The sequence below is a fragment of the Benincasa hispida genome, chromosome 7, assembly GCF_009727055.1.
Source record: "Benincasa hispida cultivar B227 chromosome 7, ASM972705v1, whole genome shotgun sequence".
Classification (NCBI taxonomy): Eukaryota; Viridiplantae; Streptophyta; class Magnoliopsida; order Cucurbitales; family Cucurbitaceae; genus Benincasa; species Benincasa hispida.
The window spans coordinates 34,568,138-34,584,145 of record NC_052355.1 but is presented as its reverse complement, the minus strand read 5'-3'; the positions used below and the strand labels follow the sequence as shown (position 1 = coordinate 34,584,145).

The 16,008-nt window shown below is 33.8% G+C and overlaps 1 protein-coding gene across 12 annotated transcripts; it reads left to right on the top strand.

Moving 5' to 3' along the window:
* The first annotated feature begins 11,692 nt into the window (after positions 1-11,692).
* LOC120081684 lies at positions 11,693-14,874 on the top strand. 12 transcript variants are annotated; one of them, XM_039036765.1, is made up of 6 exons: positions 11,704-12,440; positions 12,708-12,830; positions 13,097-13,204; positions 13,298-13,437; positions 13,524-13,614; positions 14,478-14,874. In XM_039036765.1, the coding sequence occupies exons 3-6, from the start codon at positions 13,117-13,119 to the stop codon at positions 14,645-14,647; spliced, it is 489 nt and encodes a 162-aa protein (XP_038892693.1). In that variant the 5' UTR covers positions 11,704-12,440; positions 12,708-12,830; positions 13,097-13,116; the 3' UTR covers positions 14,648-14,874. The 12 variants fall into 12 exon arrangements, 11 of the variants coding, with proteins under 11 accessions (XP_038892693.1, XP_038892692.1, XP_038892688.1 ...); XM_039036764.1 differs by having other exon boundaries at positions 11,716-12,440; positions 12,711-12,830; XM_039036760.1 differs by having other exon boundaries at positions 11,718-12,440; positions 12,708-12,834; positions 13,097-13,235; positions 13,309-13,437.
* Positions 14,875-16,008: the final 1,134 nt, after the last annotated feature.

The window sequence follows — 16,008 nt, the reverse complement described above, 5'->3', positions numbered from 1 at the left end:
TGAGGTGTTCGTGACTGAAGCGAACGCTGAGTTCGAGTGCGCGATGTTCGTGCAGTGTAGCGGTCGTGTTGGACGAGCGTTTGAGGTTGCTGTGTTCGAGTGTTCGTGATCAAGGACCTTGGCGATGAGTCTACAAATGTATGTAGATTTCTCCTTGATTATTTGTACTATCATGCTGTAATTTATGTAATGAATGCATAACCTTATGTTTCTGTTTTCGACTGTAATTTATAAAGTTCATATATGATTGTAATTTGGAATGATCTTTCCGCTGCTCATGGAAATCCTCGTGCACGATTTCTTTCAGATCAAATCATGTATAGGGATGTGAAAATGGATGAAATCATGATTGAATTGATAGATAATGAAGTTTTCTTTACAGAATCCTAGTTCAATCAAGTTTAACAATGGAAAAAGAAAGTGTAAGAGATAAAGAAAATTCAAGCCGCAAAGGCTTAATATCTTGCTCCCTTTGGCTTGTTTTGGTGCTTGTTATTGGTGACTGAGATGAAGACGTGCTGGAAGTTCTCTTGAGCTATCTCTGGCAACACCTCCTTGATCAACAGTGGTAATGGTGGTCGTCAATCTCTTTCTCTCTTGAAGATGGCTGAGGAACTACTTTGTATAGGGTCTCTAAGTATGTATGTACTATGAGGGTGTCTAACCCCTATGTTGGTCATCAGCTTCTCTTTTTATAGGCATGTGGCTTGGCAACTTGTGATTTGACAACATTAAATTCCATACCCTGCTTTAGTCGTCTTTGCTCTGATTGGTTCAGGCGTCATACTTGCAACTTGTGATTTGACAGTTAATGCATAAGCGTAATGTATCTAGCATTGGATAATGTTCGACGTATGACCCATGTGTCGGTTTCTTTACAATACTTGGTAAGTTTTCCTTTAATTCCTACGTTTGATGTTAGTGGTGCAATTTTATCCAAAGAATGCTTTTGTATGCATTGATCGTATACATACAATTTCATACACTTTTCTACTGTAATGACTACATTTCTCATCATTTAACCCTAATTATTCCAACTTTAAGAGGACAATAACTTGTATTTCTACAAGTTATTACTGAGGCTTCTGTGCTCCAGCGTAAAAAGCAGTGTAATTACACTGCCTGTTACGCTCTAACATAGAAGCATTTTTCTGCTTTGATTTCCAGCCTGTTCTTGCTCCAATGGCCACCGAACACTTCGGCAACTCAAACACAACGAGTGACATGGACTTACAGACTCGATAGCGAAATTTAAATGCCCAAAAAACCGAGCAATTACAATTTTAAACACTTTAAAGCAGTAAAACTATGCCAATTTTGAAACATCCACGTGCAATAAAGATATATTCACAATGTAGTATACAAAATCCTACCAAAACTCTATAATGAAGTCAGAAGGAAATTCAAAGATGATATATCTCTGATACCAATTGAAAGGATTTGGAATTCCTGCACAGTGGAAGCAAATGGTCGCTTGTGTCTTTGAAACTCATTTTACAAAACTTAAGAAATAGAGCAAACGGAAACTACTGGATAAACATTCACCCTTAGCATGCAAATAAATACAATGAAGAAAAGGGAAGAAATTAGAGTAGCCCTTGAAGATCTAATCTTCTCACTTCCTCTCTCCAATGAGATCATGATCAAGACTACTATTTGTTGATCCTGAATACCATGGATATAGCCACACGAACACCTTGGTCTCTTGAACATCGCCACAAGGAGTCTTCCTTGTTATCCTCAAGGAGAGAATCACAAGAGAGGAGTGGGCTTCCTATGATTAATTATGGTATTATGATAGTTTTGTTTTCTTTGAGAGAATTTAGGAAATTTTTGTTTTCTTTGAGAGAATTTGACAAAAAGGATGAAGAGGAGATGGAAGGGTAGAACTCTTCTGTAGAATTTCTTCTTCTTCTTCTTCTTCTTTTTTTTTTTTTTAAACGAATCTCTACTCCCCTTTTGTCCAAAACATAATTTTAGAGAGCTGGAGGGATAATGCCCATATAGTTACAAAATTAACTCTCTAAGGAGTTGTTGATTTTGAATTCAAAATTTAAAAATCAATTTAATTTAATTATGTGAACTAAATAATATAATTAAACTATATATTATATTCCATATAATATGTAACTTATAGTTTATTGTATAAATCATATTCATATAATCAATATTTGAATCATATTCAAATAACAACCTCTCTTATCAAACTATATAATTTTAATATGAATCATATACATATTAGTTTTAACCTATAGTTTCTATATGATCATATTCATATAATTATTATATTCGAATTATATTCAAATAAATATTTATCTCATTAAAACTTTATATCATAATGTATCACATATATTATACTTTATAATATAATGTTTCAACATACATTATATTAATTGTATCTCATACAATTAAATCTCTTTAATTAATTTAAATAATTTAAATTAATCGAAAATTAATTTGATTCTCATTAATCCTTATTGAGCTAACAAGGGGACCTGATGGACTTATAGATTGAAGCTCCAATGATACGTGATTAATTGATTAAACTCTTTAGTCAAATTAATCAACATTCATTAACTGTCGGTTACTTCACTAAAGATCGATAGTTGTAATCTTCGCACTATAGATATATTTCCATGTCCATTAGATATAACTAATCAACAGTGCGTAGACCCTTCACAAATTGCTCATAAGTACAACTAGGTCAAAATTATCATTTTACCCTTGTAATTACATCTAACACCTTAAGTACAACTGATCCCTCTAATGAATAATTAGTCATAGTTCCACTATAACTAGACCCCTCTCTGGCCAGTGAGAAGATGAGGGCTCTTATTGTTTAAGACTCGAAATCAGCCCTTAAGGGAGCAATTTATCTACTTACCCAAAGGGAATGAGTAATTTCATCTTGTGCAATTGAGTTCCCACTTCTCCAGTCAAACGAAGCCTCAAAATGGTAGGCATATTGAGTCGATGAATCTGAAGACTCCTACCCATGCAAATCAAAGGACTACTCTCATAGGCAGGAGTTCACAACTCACTCAAGGTTGAGATTAGGTCACCTATGGTCATCCTAGTGAAATGTAAGTCTCTTCAAGTAACGACATCATAAAGAGAGACTAATAATTTCATGGTCCAATCTTATACAAACTCTTTGTATATAATACCCCCGCTCACATGTCTCCACATGAATGATCAGGATAAGATCATTTGTAACACTCTACAATAATTGTAACTATTACAAAACAAGTTGTATTCGTAACGTCACCAGGATAAGGTACCCAGTCTTATCTATTTACTACAGACCGTTCAGGTTACTAATTAAACATAATCCACCTGTATGTCTCCACATACATGTTTAAGTTACATAAAATAGCCTAGGATCTTTAGTTTATTGAATTGAGTTAATGCACATATAAAATAATTATTATTTTATTAATAACAATTTGTTTACACAAGTTTACAAACTACGAGAATATAAGAGATTTAGGACACCAATCCCAACACTAACATGATCAGACTCAATGAAATGCATCTCCACTAAGTTAATGGAATCGACATCAGCCGACTTCATCAGGAACAATAATTTTTTTCTTGCCTCCCAGATCTACCCAAGTAATAATCACGACCTTCTCCAACTTGGATGCATAAAGACGATCGAAAATCCAATGCCAATGGTCTTGGTAGCTCCAGATACAATTGCCATTACAAAGAATGCTCACATTAGTTGACAGAAACTGAGATCAAATTTCCCTGTAACTTGAAACTTCCACAGAAAGTGTGTTGCAGATTTCTCTTGACACCTACAAAACCCACATAATAGATCAATTTGAACACTTTTCTTTAAAAGATTAATTTTATTTGGGAATATGTCTTGAATTATTTTCCAACAACAAATTTTAGCCTTAGAAGAGTCTCAGTGTTCCACAGGATTGGCACATAAACCTAGAAGCATTCCTAAAGGACGAACTAGCATAATACAAATTAGCAATTTTTAAACCAAGAAAATAAGCGCTTTTAACAGGAAAAAAAACCCTTTTTTTCATCAAGATCCTAAATGATCTTAATAACTTGTAGAAATACAAGTTATTATGTCTCTTATCCAAACAATTAGGAAAAATCATGGAAAATGTAATAGCTTGATAAGAAAATCATGGAATTAATTCTATTATGCGATCGTATATGAACACAATCTCATAATCCAAAGTTATAAAAATCGTGCTTTGTGAATACAAAATCTATTCATGCGATCATAAGATATCACCGCAGAAGAAAATTCTTGATGCCAAAATTGGATTCGCATGGTGGGAATGCATAGCTTCATGCAATAGAATGTTACATGATGCATAGGACGGTAGAGGTCAAAGCAGAGTTGGTAGCTAACAAGAAAGCTTAACGTTAGAGTCAATGAACATTTGACGCGAAGCAGGTGGCACATCAAGGTATGGAAATTAATGCACCTTATCAGTTTGGTCATTAATGAGAGAAGAAGTGCCCTTTGATGCCTATAAATACGCACGAGATTTCCATACAAAAGGAGAACCGAAGATAGCAAGACATTAGAGAAAACTCTGCACAATTTCTCACTTCATAAACACATCCCTTCAAGTCCTCGTGGAATATTGAGTAAAAGCTCAAGATTTCTTCCAGAAGACAAAGGGGAGACTTCACCTTCAGCACAATCTAGCAAAGCAGTCATCCACATCGTCAAAGGGAGAAAGGAATTGCATACCACGGCTTGATATCTATCTCTATCTATTTTTCTTTGTTGTCATATATATTGTGTAAAATGTTGAGAAACTTATTTCATTAATATGAAGGCATACATATCCATCTCTTCACCTTCTACCATGAGCAACTAATTTCTTAATGGGTTGAGAAATATTGCAACTAACATGAACCAAGTAAAGCTTAATCATTGTTTCAACTTGTTTTATGTATACTTTATAAACTATTTGATTAAGTCGAAAGATTATTCTAAATAGAATGAATCTGTGCTTAAAAGAGTAAAAAATTTAGACCTCATAAAACAAGAAGAGATTACCTTTAAAAATAAAGATATCTTTTGTGTGATTTGCTTGAACGCGTGATTTATGCAATTACTTAGGAATTGTTAGTGAATATTTTTCTCAACCCTACTTTTATTTATTGGAAATCGAAATCTCATCACATAGGTTGTTTTGCTTACAATTGTGATTACCATTACATCCACCATCATTTATTTTAGCGATAGAATAAAAACAAACTCATTGCATACTTAACAACTCGTGTAAAGATTGAAACAATCATTGTCATCGCATCAATAGAACGATGCTTATTGTAAATTAATTAGAACCTATTGTAAAGTTGATACTTTTTTAGTACAATGATTACGAGGGTGGGGGATTGAATCTTCGACCTTTTGAATCAGAGCATATGTCAATACCACTGAGTTACTTTGACAAAGTTGATACTTTGATTGCATATCTAAAATCAATTTTTTTAGTGTCTAAAAAAAATCAATTTAGACTCTTTATTATAATTATATTTTTAATATATATATATATATATTTACAATATGGGATAGGGGATCAGAACCTCTTACTTTAACATTGTTACATGTTTTAATATTTTCATCATTCTTACATCTTTAAGCATAGGAATTGATATAAAAAATGGCAATAAAATTGTATTCTAATTGGTTTTCATCTTCTCAAATACCTCTATTTTTAAAAATAATAAATAAAATTGTGGAGTAACATTTATTTTTACTTTGATAGGATTTTGATAGAAGAATGATTTTGTTCAAGTGATCTTGAGTGGAATTAAGTGATAGTTATAAGGAAATTTGCGGTGGGTGTCAATTCCAAAATGTATAATTAGAGGCGTATCTTCAACATATGGAAAGTTGTAGATATGTCAAAATTTTCAAATTTAAATTTTCATTTCGTATTCCAATTTTGCCCTTTTAACAAACCTATATTTTTCTGGTATATCAGTCAACTAACATATCATATTTAAAGTATATCAGTTGTATATTTTTTTCGTTTGATTTATATACTTTTTGTAATTTTTGTTTGCAGCAATATTAGTTCACTTTAATTTTTATATTTGTTTCATTTTTTCTTATGTCTTGTGTAGTTTTTTTCCTTTTTAAATGATGTTTCCTTCATTTTTAAGTATAAATGTACAATAGGCTGTGGAGGTTCAACCTAAAACTCATTAACACTTGATTTGACAATTTGAATGTGTTTGGAATAACTAGAGAAAAAAGTTTTTTTTTTTTTTTTTTTTTTAAAAAAGAGCATTTTTGTGATTTTTTTAAAAACACTTAAATAACTAGTCATTTTCAGCCGTGTATCAATAGTATATTGAGTGTATCAAGTGTATCAAGTGTTTATCGATAGTGTATCGGTATATTAGGCATATACTAGTAGTGTAACAAATATATTAAAAATATCAAGTATATCAAATGTATATCAGTAGTGTGTCAAGTGTATCAAGGGTATCAAGTGTATTACGTGAGTTGAGCTTTTTTTGCCATTTTTGCAAAAGTAAGAAGTTTGGGTTATGTGCCTAATCTTTTAAACTTATTTTATCAAATCTACAAGAAGTCCTAGTTGTAAATTACTTAGGTTGTGTTTGAATTGCCTTTTCAATTGTTTAATTTTGAAAAGAGAATTGTTTTCGTAAGGTTGGTAATGTTTGAGCACCACACAAAACGATTTATTATAAATTTGAGAAATAAGGCAATGTTTACCAAACTGTAATGAAAATTGGAGTAATCAAAATGTGATTTCATTGATGAATTAATCGTATTAGGCTTGAATCGCAAACATAATTGGATTGCTTTCGATTGTGTTTATCCAGAATTATGATTCTGTCACATTTTACTTTTATCGTTATCGTTAGTGTTACTGCTTGACCCTAACATTAATAGTAAAAGTAACAATAAATGTAATAAATTCATAATTTTAATACTGTTACAATTACAATGTCTCTAACGGTAACGGTAAAAGTAGTGGATCCCACATAATTTTCAACTACAATCAAATCGAGCACACTTCATTCCTCAATTAGATTACACAATTTGATTTCAAATTTCAAAATAGACTTTACATCTCATCACAATTATGGAAAGCAGGTAAACAACAACAAAAGTAATCAATTGAACTCACTTTTTACATTATCATTGATGAATTACCTTTCAATTGATGTAGATACTTTTTGAATTCTAATTATAAGAAAAATGTTTATAAGTGTTCAATTGAGCATATCTTGTAAATTTTTATGATGCAAGTAAATTACCAAAATATCATCATGTTACCTTCATTTTTCCATGGTAGTTGACAACCATGGGTAACAGCAAATATCAACCATCAAATTCCACCGCCGCTTACCAAATACTAGTAGTCGAGCAATCATAGTATTTTAAATAAAAAATTGAAATTATTAAGTGTAAATTTGTCATTTGATGAAACATTTTGTAGGCGTGGTTAATCAAACAAATGCGTCTATAAACATATTTTGGGAAAAATGTATCACAAACCTCTCAATCTGTAGTACATTCGTACGCCAGTTATATTTGTTGAGCACGTTTCATTTTGGATTGATGTTGGGAAGGATTAATATTGTATCACACCCCCTCCCGAGCCTTATCACCCAAATTGGAAGAGGATGTGAAGCCAGCTAACATCACCTTTTTGTGACATCAACTGCCCGACCTTATCAACTTGAAAGCTAGGTTATTATAACTTGATAATGAATATAAATAATTAAACATATTGTTTTATGTGCTTTACCTAACTATCCTAAAGATTTCCAATTAACATGATCCAAGTCCCGCCTTGTGAGATAAAATTAATTCAAACCTCTGGTGGTTTTTCCAACTGATCTACTTCCGCAACCTGGGGAGGAGAAAGAAAACAAAACATGGAAAATGTGAGCTATAAGCCCAGTGAGTGGTGCCTTTATAAGGAATCAAACTTTAACTTTAGAAATTCATTTTTGGGAAATACAATTCCAGAAACAAACGTAAATCATATAATAATAAATGTAACCTCCCCAGCCTATCAGCTGGATATTCCTGGCATGATCATGTAATCCCAACCCCCAGGTATTCTCCACGAATAACCCGTAATGACCGATATGGAATCAATCTCAGCACCATATAACCCGTCAAATGTGCACATGTCTGCATTTCCTGTTAAACATGTTGGGTACGCTGATAATCCCAGCCAAGCGACCACAAAGCATGTTAACAATATCCCGAGTACAAATCCAATTCCCAATACAACTACTCATCCATTATAATAACAACACAACAACAACAAATCCAGACAAAATACATTTTCTAATCATGCCAACATTTTAAATATAACATATATATATATATATATCATTCATATGTATATATATAGAAATCAATTATACAAACAACGGAATAACCACTCACAGTTCCTCCTGTAAGAATTCTTTTAGGCAGCTCCCTGTCTAACTTGTCCTCCAAGTTCTACTTCATCAACGCATCACCTCTCAACTTAGTCGCATGCTTGCTTGGCCGCACGGCTTTAACCCTTATCATCCCATAGGTCTCTTACCAACGCATCACCTACGCCGTACTAACTCTCAAGACATCGCAAGTCCTTTCTTGGCCGCATAACTTTCTTCTTTCGTATGGCTTACTCTCGGCATATGCACTCTACTAGGCCTATGACCATCATAATCTTCCAATGCATACCGCTTGCTCCAGCCTGATCCTATGCACTCACAGGCCCTCGAGTGTCTTTAGTGCATAGCATATCACCAACGCATACCAACCCTTGAGTCAAGCTAGATTTCAGCTCAACGCCTCATGGTTTGTTTTATTATCGCCTAGCCTCTTATTAAAGCATACCTCATAACTAACGCTAGTACGTCCTTGTTGCTTACCAACGTCCTTAGTCTCTTGCCCAAGACTAACGCAATCTAACCTGTCCAGCCTTATGTACCGCAAGCCTTTGCAACGCATAGAACCTTCACCATGCGTCCACCATGGCTTGGCCCACCATAGTCTAGCTCATTGTGCAGCTTTTCCGCTCATCGCCTAGCTCTATCGTTTAGTTAATCTCTCATTGTCGCCTAACATCCAGCCCTCTCGCTGTCGCTTATCGTCTAACGCATTACCCATCACACAGCGCCTGCGTCTATCGCATAGTACTTACGCCCCATCTCATAGCTTCATCGCTTAGCAATCTCTCGTTGCTAACAATCTCGCTATTGCGTAGCTTTCGCTCATCACGTAACGCTGACACCTATCATCTAGCACCCGTGTCTGTCGTGCAACGCTCCATTGTCTAGTGCTTCGCCTATCATGTAGCGCCATCGTGTAGCTTTCGCCCAACGCCCACGTCTAATGCATTGTCTAGCGTTTACGCTTATCGTCTAGTGCATTCGAGCTTCATCGTTTAGCGTTATCGTCTAGCGCTGTATGTAGCTACACGATCGTCCGCGCGCATCACTCCAACTGCGTGCATTCTTGCTTGCATCTGTCCCATCCCCCGATGGTCTTTCTTGCTGCTTGCTCACGCATTTCGTGCCATCCCACACATGCGTCCTTACAAGCTTAACGTATGGTCGCTTCTGGCTTCCATTCCTAACCAACTTGGCCAACTACGACCAGCATACAATATAGTCCTTATGTCCTTCTAGCCATTTCCCATGCATCATGACTTTGGTTAATGGTTGGCCACATGCTCCAATATTCAATCAAATTTTTATTATTTAATCCAAGCTTCAAGTTCAATCCTTAAGATTTACTTTTACAATTCTTACACAAGTATAATTCTTCTTCTCCTTCTTTCGTTGCCTTGTAATGTCACACATTTTGTTACCGAGTGAAGAACAATCCCTCTTCTTCGAATTTCACAGTATTCTCTTCACTCTAATGTTTTATTCTGAAAAAAAATATACATTTAAAAAAAAACTCAGAGAACAACAACTGTTCTTGTATGCCCCAGCTCATAAATCCAGTTATTGAATTTTTCCTCTACAATTCCAACAAGTTGTTGTATACAACACTGTGAAGCTATTTTGGAAGCCATTTGGTCGAAAATTCGAAATTAGTACTGTTGTTCATCTTAGGGAGGATTAGATCGAAATGGGTCGATATAGATAGAGATAAAGCTCTATCTCTGTCTATCTCAAATAGATAGAGATAAACGTCTATCCTTGTCTATCAAGGATAGAGAAAGATAAAACTTTATCCCTAATTGATCTTCACTCGATTTATAATAGCTTATATGGTTGGAACATCATATTCTTAAAATTTTGAACACGATCAACATCTTATTCAACTGAAAGTACGTAAATGATTGATGATGTATACTATTATTACTTTATTACTTGTCTATCTCAAATAGACAGAGATAGTACTTTATCTCTGTCTATCTTAGATAGACAAATATAGGTGCATATCTTTGTCTATCTGTAATAGACAAAGATAGAACTATATGTGATAGACAGAGATAAACACTTATCTTTGTTTATTAAGGATAGACATAGATAAAATTCTATCTTTGATTGATCTTCACTTGGAAGTTCCAAAAGAGGTAAGTATGTTGAAAAGTGGTCTTTTATTATTATTATTTTTTTATGTTGAAAAGTAGTCGTTTGTCTCACAACATTGAGTTCCTAAGTAAGTCTTTTGTCTCATGAACTAACTTCACAAGACAAACTTACAACATTATAAACGACAAACTTCGTTTGTCTCATAAAGTTATAAGTTTGTCTCGTGAAGTAACTTCACAGGACAACCTATTCATCTTCACGAGACGTATTTTATTTTTTCATAATATTGTAAGTTTGTATCGTGAAGTTATTTCACGGGACGTCTCATGAAGTAACTTCATGGGACAATCTATTCATCTTCACGAGATGTATTTATTTATTTTCATAATGTTGTAAGTTTGTCTCATAAAGTTACTTCACGGGATGTCTCATGAATTAACTTCACGGGACAAACTATTCATCTTCACGAGACGTGTTTATTTTTTCATAATGTTGTCAGTTTGTTTGTCTCGTGAAGTAACTTCATGGGACAAAAGACAGAAATTAAAGGAAAATTGTAAAAATCACCCCTAAAATAGGAAATTGGTTACAATCACACCCCTGAACTTTCATTTTTATCAATTACCCTCTTGTAGTTTCAAAATGGTTGCAATTAGGTGCTTTTATTAAATTAAATAAAAGGACCTAATTGCAACCATTTTGTCCTCAATTTAAAGTTATCAATAATAGATCCATTCAACTAAATAAATATAGAAATATAGAGTAGATATTAGTGTTTATCATTGAAGTCTATCACCGTCTATCTGAGATAGACAGAGATAGTATACTATCTCGATAACACATCCACTTGACTAAACAAATATAAAAATATAGAGTGCAAACGACATCGAAACTGTAGAAACAAATATTAGTGTTTACCTATCATTGTCTATCTCAGATAGATAGAGATAATGTTCTATCTCCGTCTATCTTAATTCAAATGTATCAATAATAGATGTATTGATGTTAAAGTTTTTTTTATAAAGTTCTTAAGATAGATAATTGACATACAAGTACATTATTAAATAAGCATTATTAAAACAAAAACAAATATTAGTGTTTACTATATAGAACCAGATATAGAGCGTAAACCATATAGAAACAATAAAAACGGGTATTAGTGTTTACGATATAGAAATGATAAATGGTTATCGTGCACTATTTGATGAAGAATAAGTCATAAGAAGAGGATGGGTATCGAGCGTGAGTGTGAATATCGGGTCGGTTGATGGATAATCTGATCAATCGTAATTAATCGACTGATTATCCTTGTGGGCTGAAGATACTTTTGGTATTTTATTTTACTACCGTGGGTTAGACTTTTCTTCTCTCGTTTTGAATTCGATTCAAATTTTGTGTAAAAAAAAATTAATATTGGCTCACTCTTACCAAGGAGGAGGGAGTTTCTTCAACATGGGTGGGTCTGAAAGAGGCTTGTACAGGAAACAGAGATCTGGGCGGCGGCGCTTGGTTGACTGATCTGCAAACGGACGAACGGACGGATCTGCATTACTCAGGGCGGCGGCGAACAGATCTGTTTTGATCTACAAACGGGCAGATCTGAGCGGCGGCACGGAACTTTCAGATCTAGCGTGAACGGGCGTGAACTGATCTTTCAGATCTGGACGAGATCTGATCTGGGCAGATCTAAACGGTCGTGACCAGTGGTGAACGGATCTGCAAACGGACAGTACTACTCCGCCGGATCGACGTCAGACGAGACTGATTTGGAAGGCAGTGGCGTGGATCTGGTCGACGGCTTGAACTGGTCAGGACTGATTTAAATGGCAGCGGCGTGGATCTAATCGACAGGGGAACTGGTCGACGGCGGTACTGATTTGGACAGCAGACAGCCAGAGCTAGACCCTAAATGTGTATGGCTCTGATACCATATCAATATTTATTGTATTTCGTATATTGTGTTGATTACAACGATAATAAATGGATAATTATACACAGAATTAACATAAAAAGGAAAGTATATCCTAATAAATAGAATCAGCACATTAACAGGATTGATGTTGGGAAGGATCCATATTGGAAGTGCCTTAAGAGTATCCAATTATGTTTTGTTTGTGGCTAAACTGTAAATGATCTGATTCTCCTTCACCAACCCGTATAAACAGAAAGTTGTACTGTAGCAGGCTACGGAAGTCGAAGTTAGTGGCGTATTAACCAAATGCCTCATTCACTCCAGTGCTATCTATTTGTTATCTTTCACGTACTCGTCTTCATTATGAAATGGCCGACTTTCTGCCTTAGTAGTATGTGAGCATTACCAAAACTCTCTTCCTTTCTTAGCATATGTTTGGGTGTGATTTTGAAACGGATAAAATTATTTTTGTCATATTTAAAATCACTTTCAAACACATTTTTAATCATTCATAATCAATTCATTGTTCATTTTAAAAATGACAAAAGTAGTTTTAGTAATTTTTAGAATCACTCCCAAACAGGTCATTAGTTACATATTCAAACATACATGTCCTTTCATTTTAGTTATTGTATTGGCTTGTATATGATTTTCTAGGGTTGAGAGTAAAATTCTAAATGTCGGAGAGGAGCTGTGGAGGGAAACATTACCATTACAATTGGGTTCTCGCCTATACCATCTTCAAGGACTCAAACCTGATATGTGGTATGAAGTGAAGATATCATATCCTGGCTCTGTATGTTTTTTCTGTCCTCTGAAAGTTGATTTTTTAAAACTCTCCTAAGTGTCTCATTCAAGGAAAACAACAGATACCTGCCAGCTTCTCATTAGAGCTAAAGAGAGACTTAACAAGCCTTGTTGAGAAGCAGAGCAGAAAGCTACTCGATACTGAAAAGCTTCTTTTTAAAACAGAAGGCATGAACTTGTTGGGAGATCAGGTTGCCTTCTCCTCTAATTTAGGGAAACGATTGTAGACTTTGATTGATAAAATCGTTAAATTTTCAAACTTACAGTCCTGATACAGGTTGATACGCATGTATTGGTAACTGTGAAATCCGAGGGAGTTGTTGCCATACCATCGGTACAGGAAAGGGAGTCGATCATCTTCAATATAGGTATCTCATATTTTTTTCCCACTATCATGTGGCCATAGGGGCAGATTTGTTATGGACAGCCCCCTCTCAATTATATGCTCTTTATATAATGCGTGTATATATATAATTGGCATAGTATCAAAACCGCTAGCTAACCCCATAGACTCAGGTCCAACCCTTACTCATTACATTTATTTTTACTAAATTATATAAAGTCCACTGTCAATAAAATTTGTGGATCCACCACTATGTGGCCAGGCTTCATATATGTTCTAGTTTCAAATCATTGTTATTCTGATTGACTTGTTAAATAATTGTAGTTTTTTTTTTTTTAATTCTTTTTGTTCCATTTTTAAAACTTTAGACCAACTAAAATTTTCTAATCGAACTATTGTTGGTATGATGAATTCCTGGGCATTAGCTAGTAATGCTTCTGGTGTCAATTCAAAAAATGGTATGATGAATTGTCCTGACACGAGAGTGGAAAGAATAACTCGAATTAGCAACTGAACCGCAAAAAAATTGATTCTATACATGATTTAAGAAGGAAACGGTTGTTTCCCATGACTTGATCATCAAATATCTAATCTCCTTATTGCTGAAGAGAGCTCCTGGTAAAACCAGCTTGAGAAAAAGAACTCTGTAGTTATTCTTACCTAGGTAAAACATGTACCAAAAAGAAGAGGAGTTGTATAGAATTTCATTTGTTGCTGTCGAACAATGTCTCGCTCTATAATGATAATGACAGGGGTGTGTACTTAAATGTTGTTTCATTGTTAACATCCAAACCTGTTACTTTTTGCTCCTTTGGTATGTCAGTCATAATGTCGTTTGCTTGCCTAACGTCTCATTCGTTAGTATGATACTTTCTGGCTTTGTTGCAGCTTGTGACGAACTACTAATCGGTATCCCACACAAAGCTTGGGGGGTTGGAGGCTTGGTTATATTCTGCTTGATATTGGCATTCATCATCCCATCTCTTTTACCATCATGGCTGCTACAGACCAACCAAACCCAAGGACCGGGAAATCATCATGCATCCAAGAGTTCTTAAATTGGTTAGCTTAAGACCTTGTGCAACAGCTTTAAGGCTATAAGAATGGAGAAGTTATTGTATAGTGTTAAGCTATCTGCCTGCTCGAACTAACTGCCTTAATCTCACAAGAATTTTCTTATAATGGACCCTGAGAAGGAAAATATGTAAGCTTTTGATCCATTATCAAGAATTTGGTTCTCCTTGGTTCATTTGTCAATAAAGCAAATTACAAATTTTATCGATTATTTTTGTATTGTTGAGTTCAATGATATGTAGGATATGCAGGGTATATATCTAAAATCGTGAGAAGTTAGGAATATGAAGGGTAAGAATTTTAACCTCTTACGAAAAAGAATGAATATCTTTACAAATACACCTGTATTGTTGGTTCATTACATACTTTTATATTGATCGACCAATGATAATTGATGCCTCTTGACTCAAAAAATTAAAAATTATTGAAAAACCAGAAGTAAATGAAGAATTGGTGCTTAAACAATGGGAATGATGAAGCTCCTTTGAGCAGAGGAATAGTTTTACTTCCCATTCTTCCCATTCCAATCCAACTATGAATGGCAAATTTGATATTTCATCACCAGTTACGCCATGTCTTACATCTATCGTTTTATTATTTTAGGTTTAAAATCATTTTAATATTAATTTATGTCTGTCAATATTTCTATTAATATTTCTACATTTTCATAGGTTCGACATTTACACGAGAGGTGAATCAATTTTTTCATTGTATCGTAGAAAATTTTGTGAAATATAAAAAAACAAGTAGCAAAATGTCACTAATGTAAATATAAGATAAATAATAGACATCTTGAATGGTTAAAAAGATATAAAATATTTATTTACTAATTTAAATTTATTTTTTGAATTTTTTTGTTTTTATAAATTTTCTAGAAATATCCATCGAATTTTTTTTATCACTTTGATATTTTCATCACATTTTAAACGTTTGCTCTTAAGGTTCATACTATTTGAATTGATATGTTTTTAATTATCTAATTTTAAAGTTGATATACTGTCAATAAATCTTAACTTTACTGAGTCAAAGATTTTTTTTTTTTTAATCGAATTTAGTTAAATAATAATGATAATTTTCATACAATTATAGCACCCAATATATCATCACAAAAGAATGCTAATAGAAACTTTCTTTTTGGAGATCAACAATAAACTAACTATATGGATTTAATTTTGGGGGTTTTCTTAGTACAATTTTAGGGTTATTTTCAAATATGAAAAAAAAAAAAGGAGTCAACTTATTTATAAATTTAATAAAATATCACTAATTTATCCCTAATAGACAGTAGATATAGTGATAGACACTAATAGACAATAATATTTTGTTATATTTAAAAATATTTTTG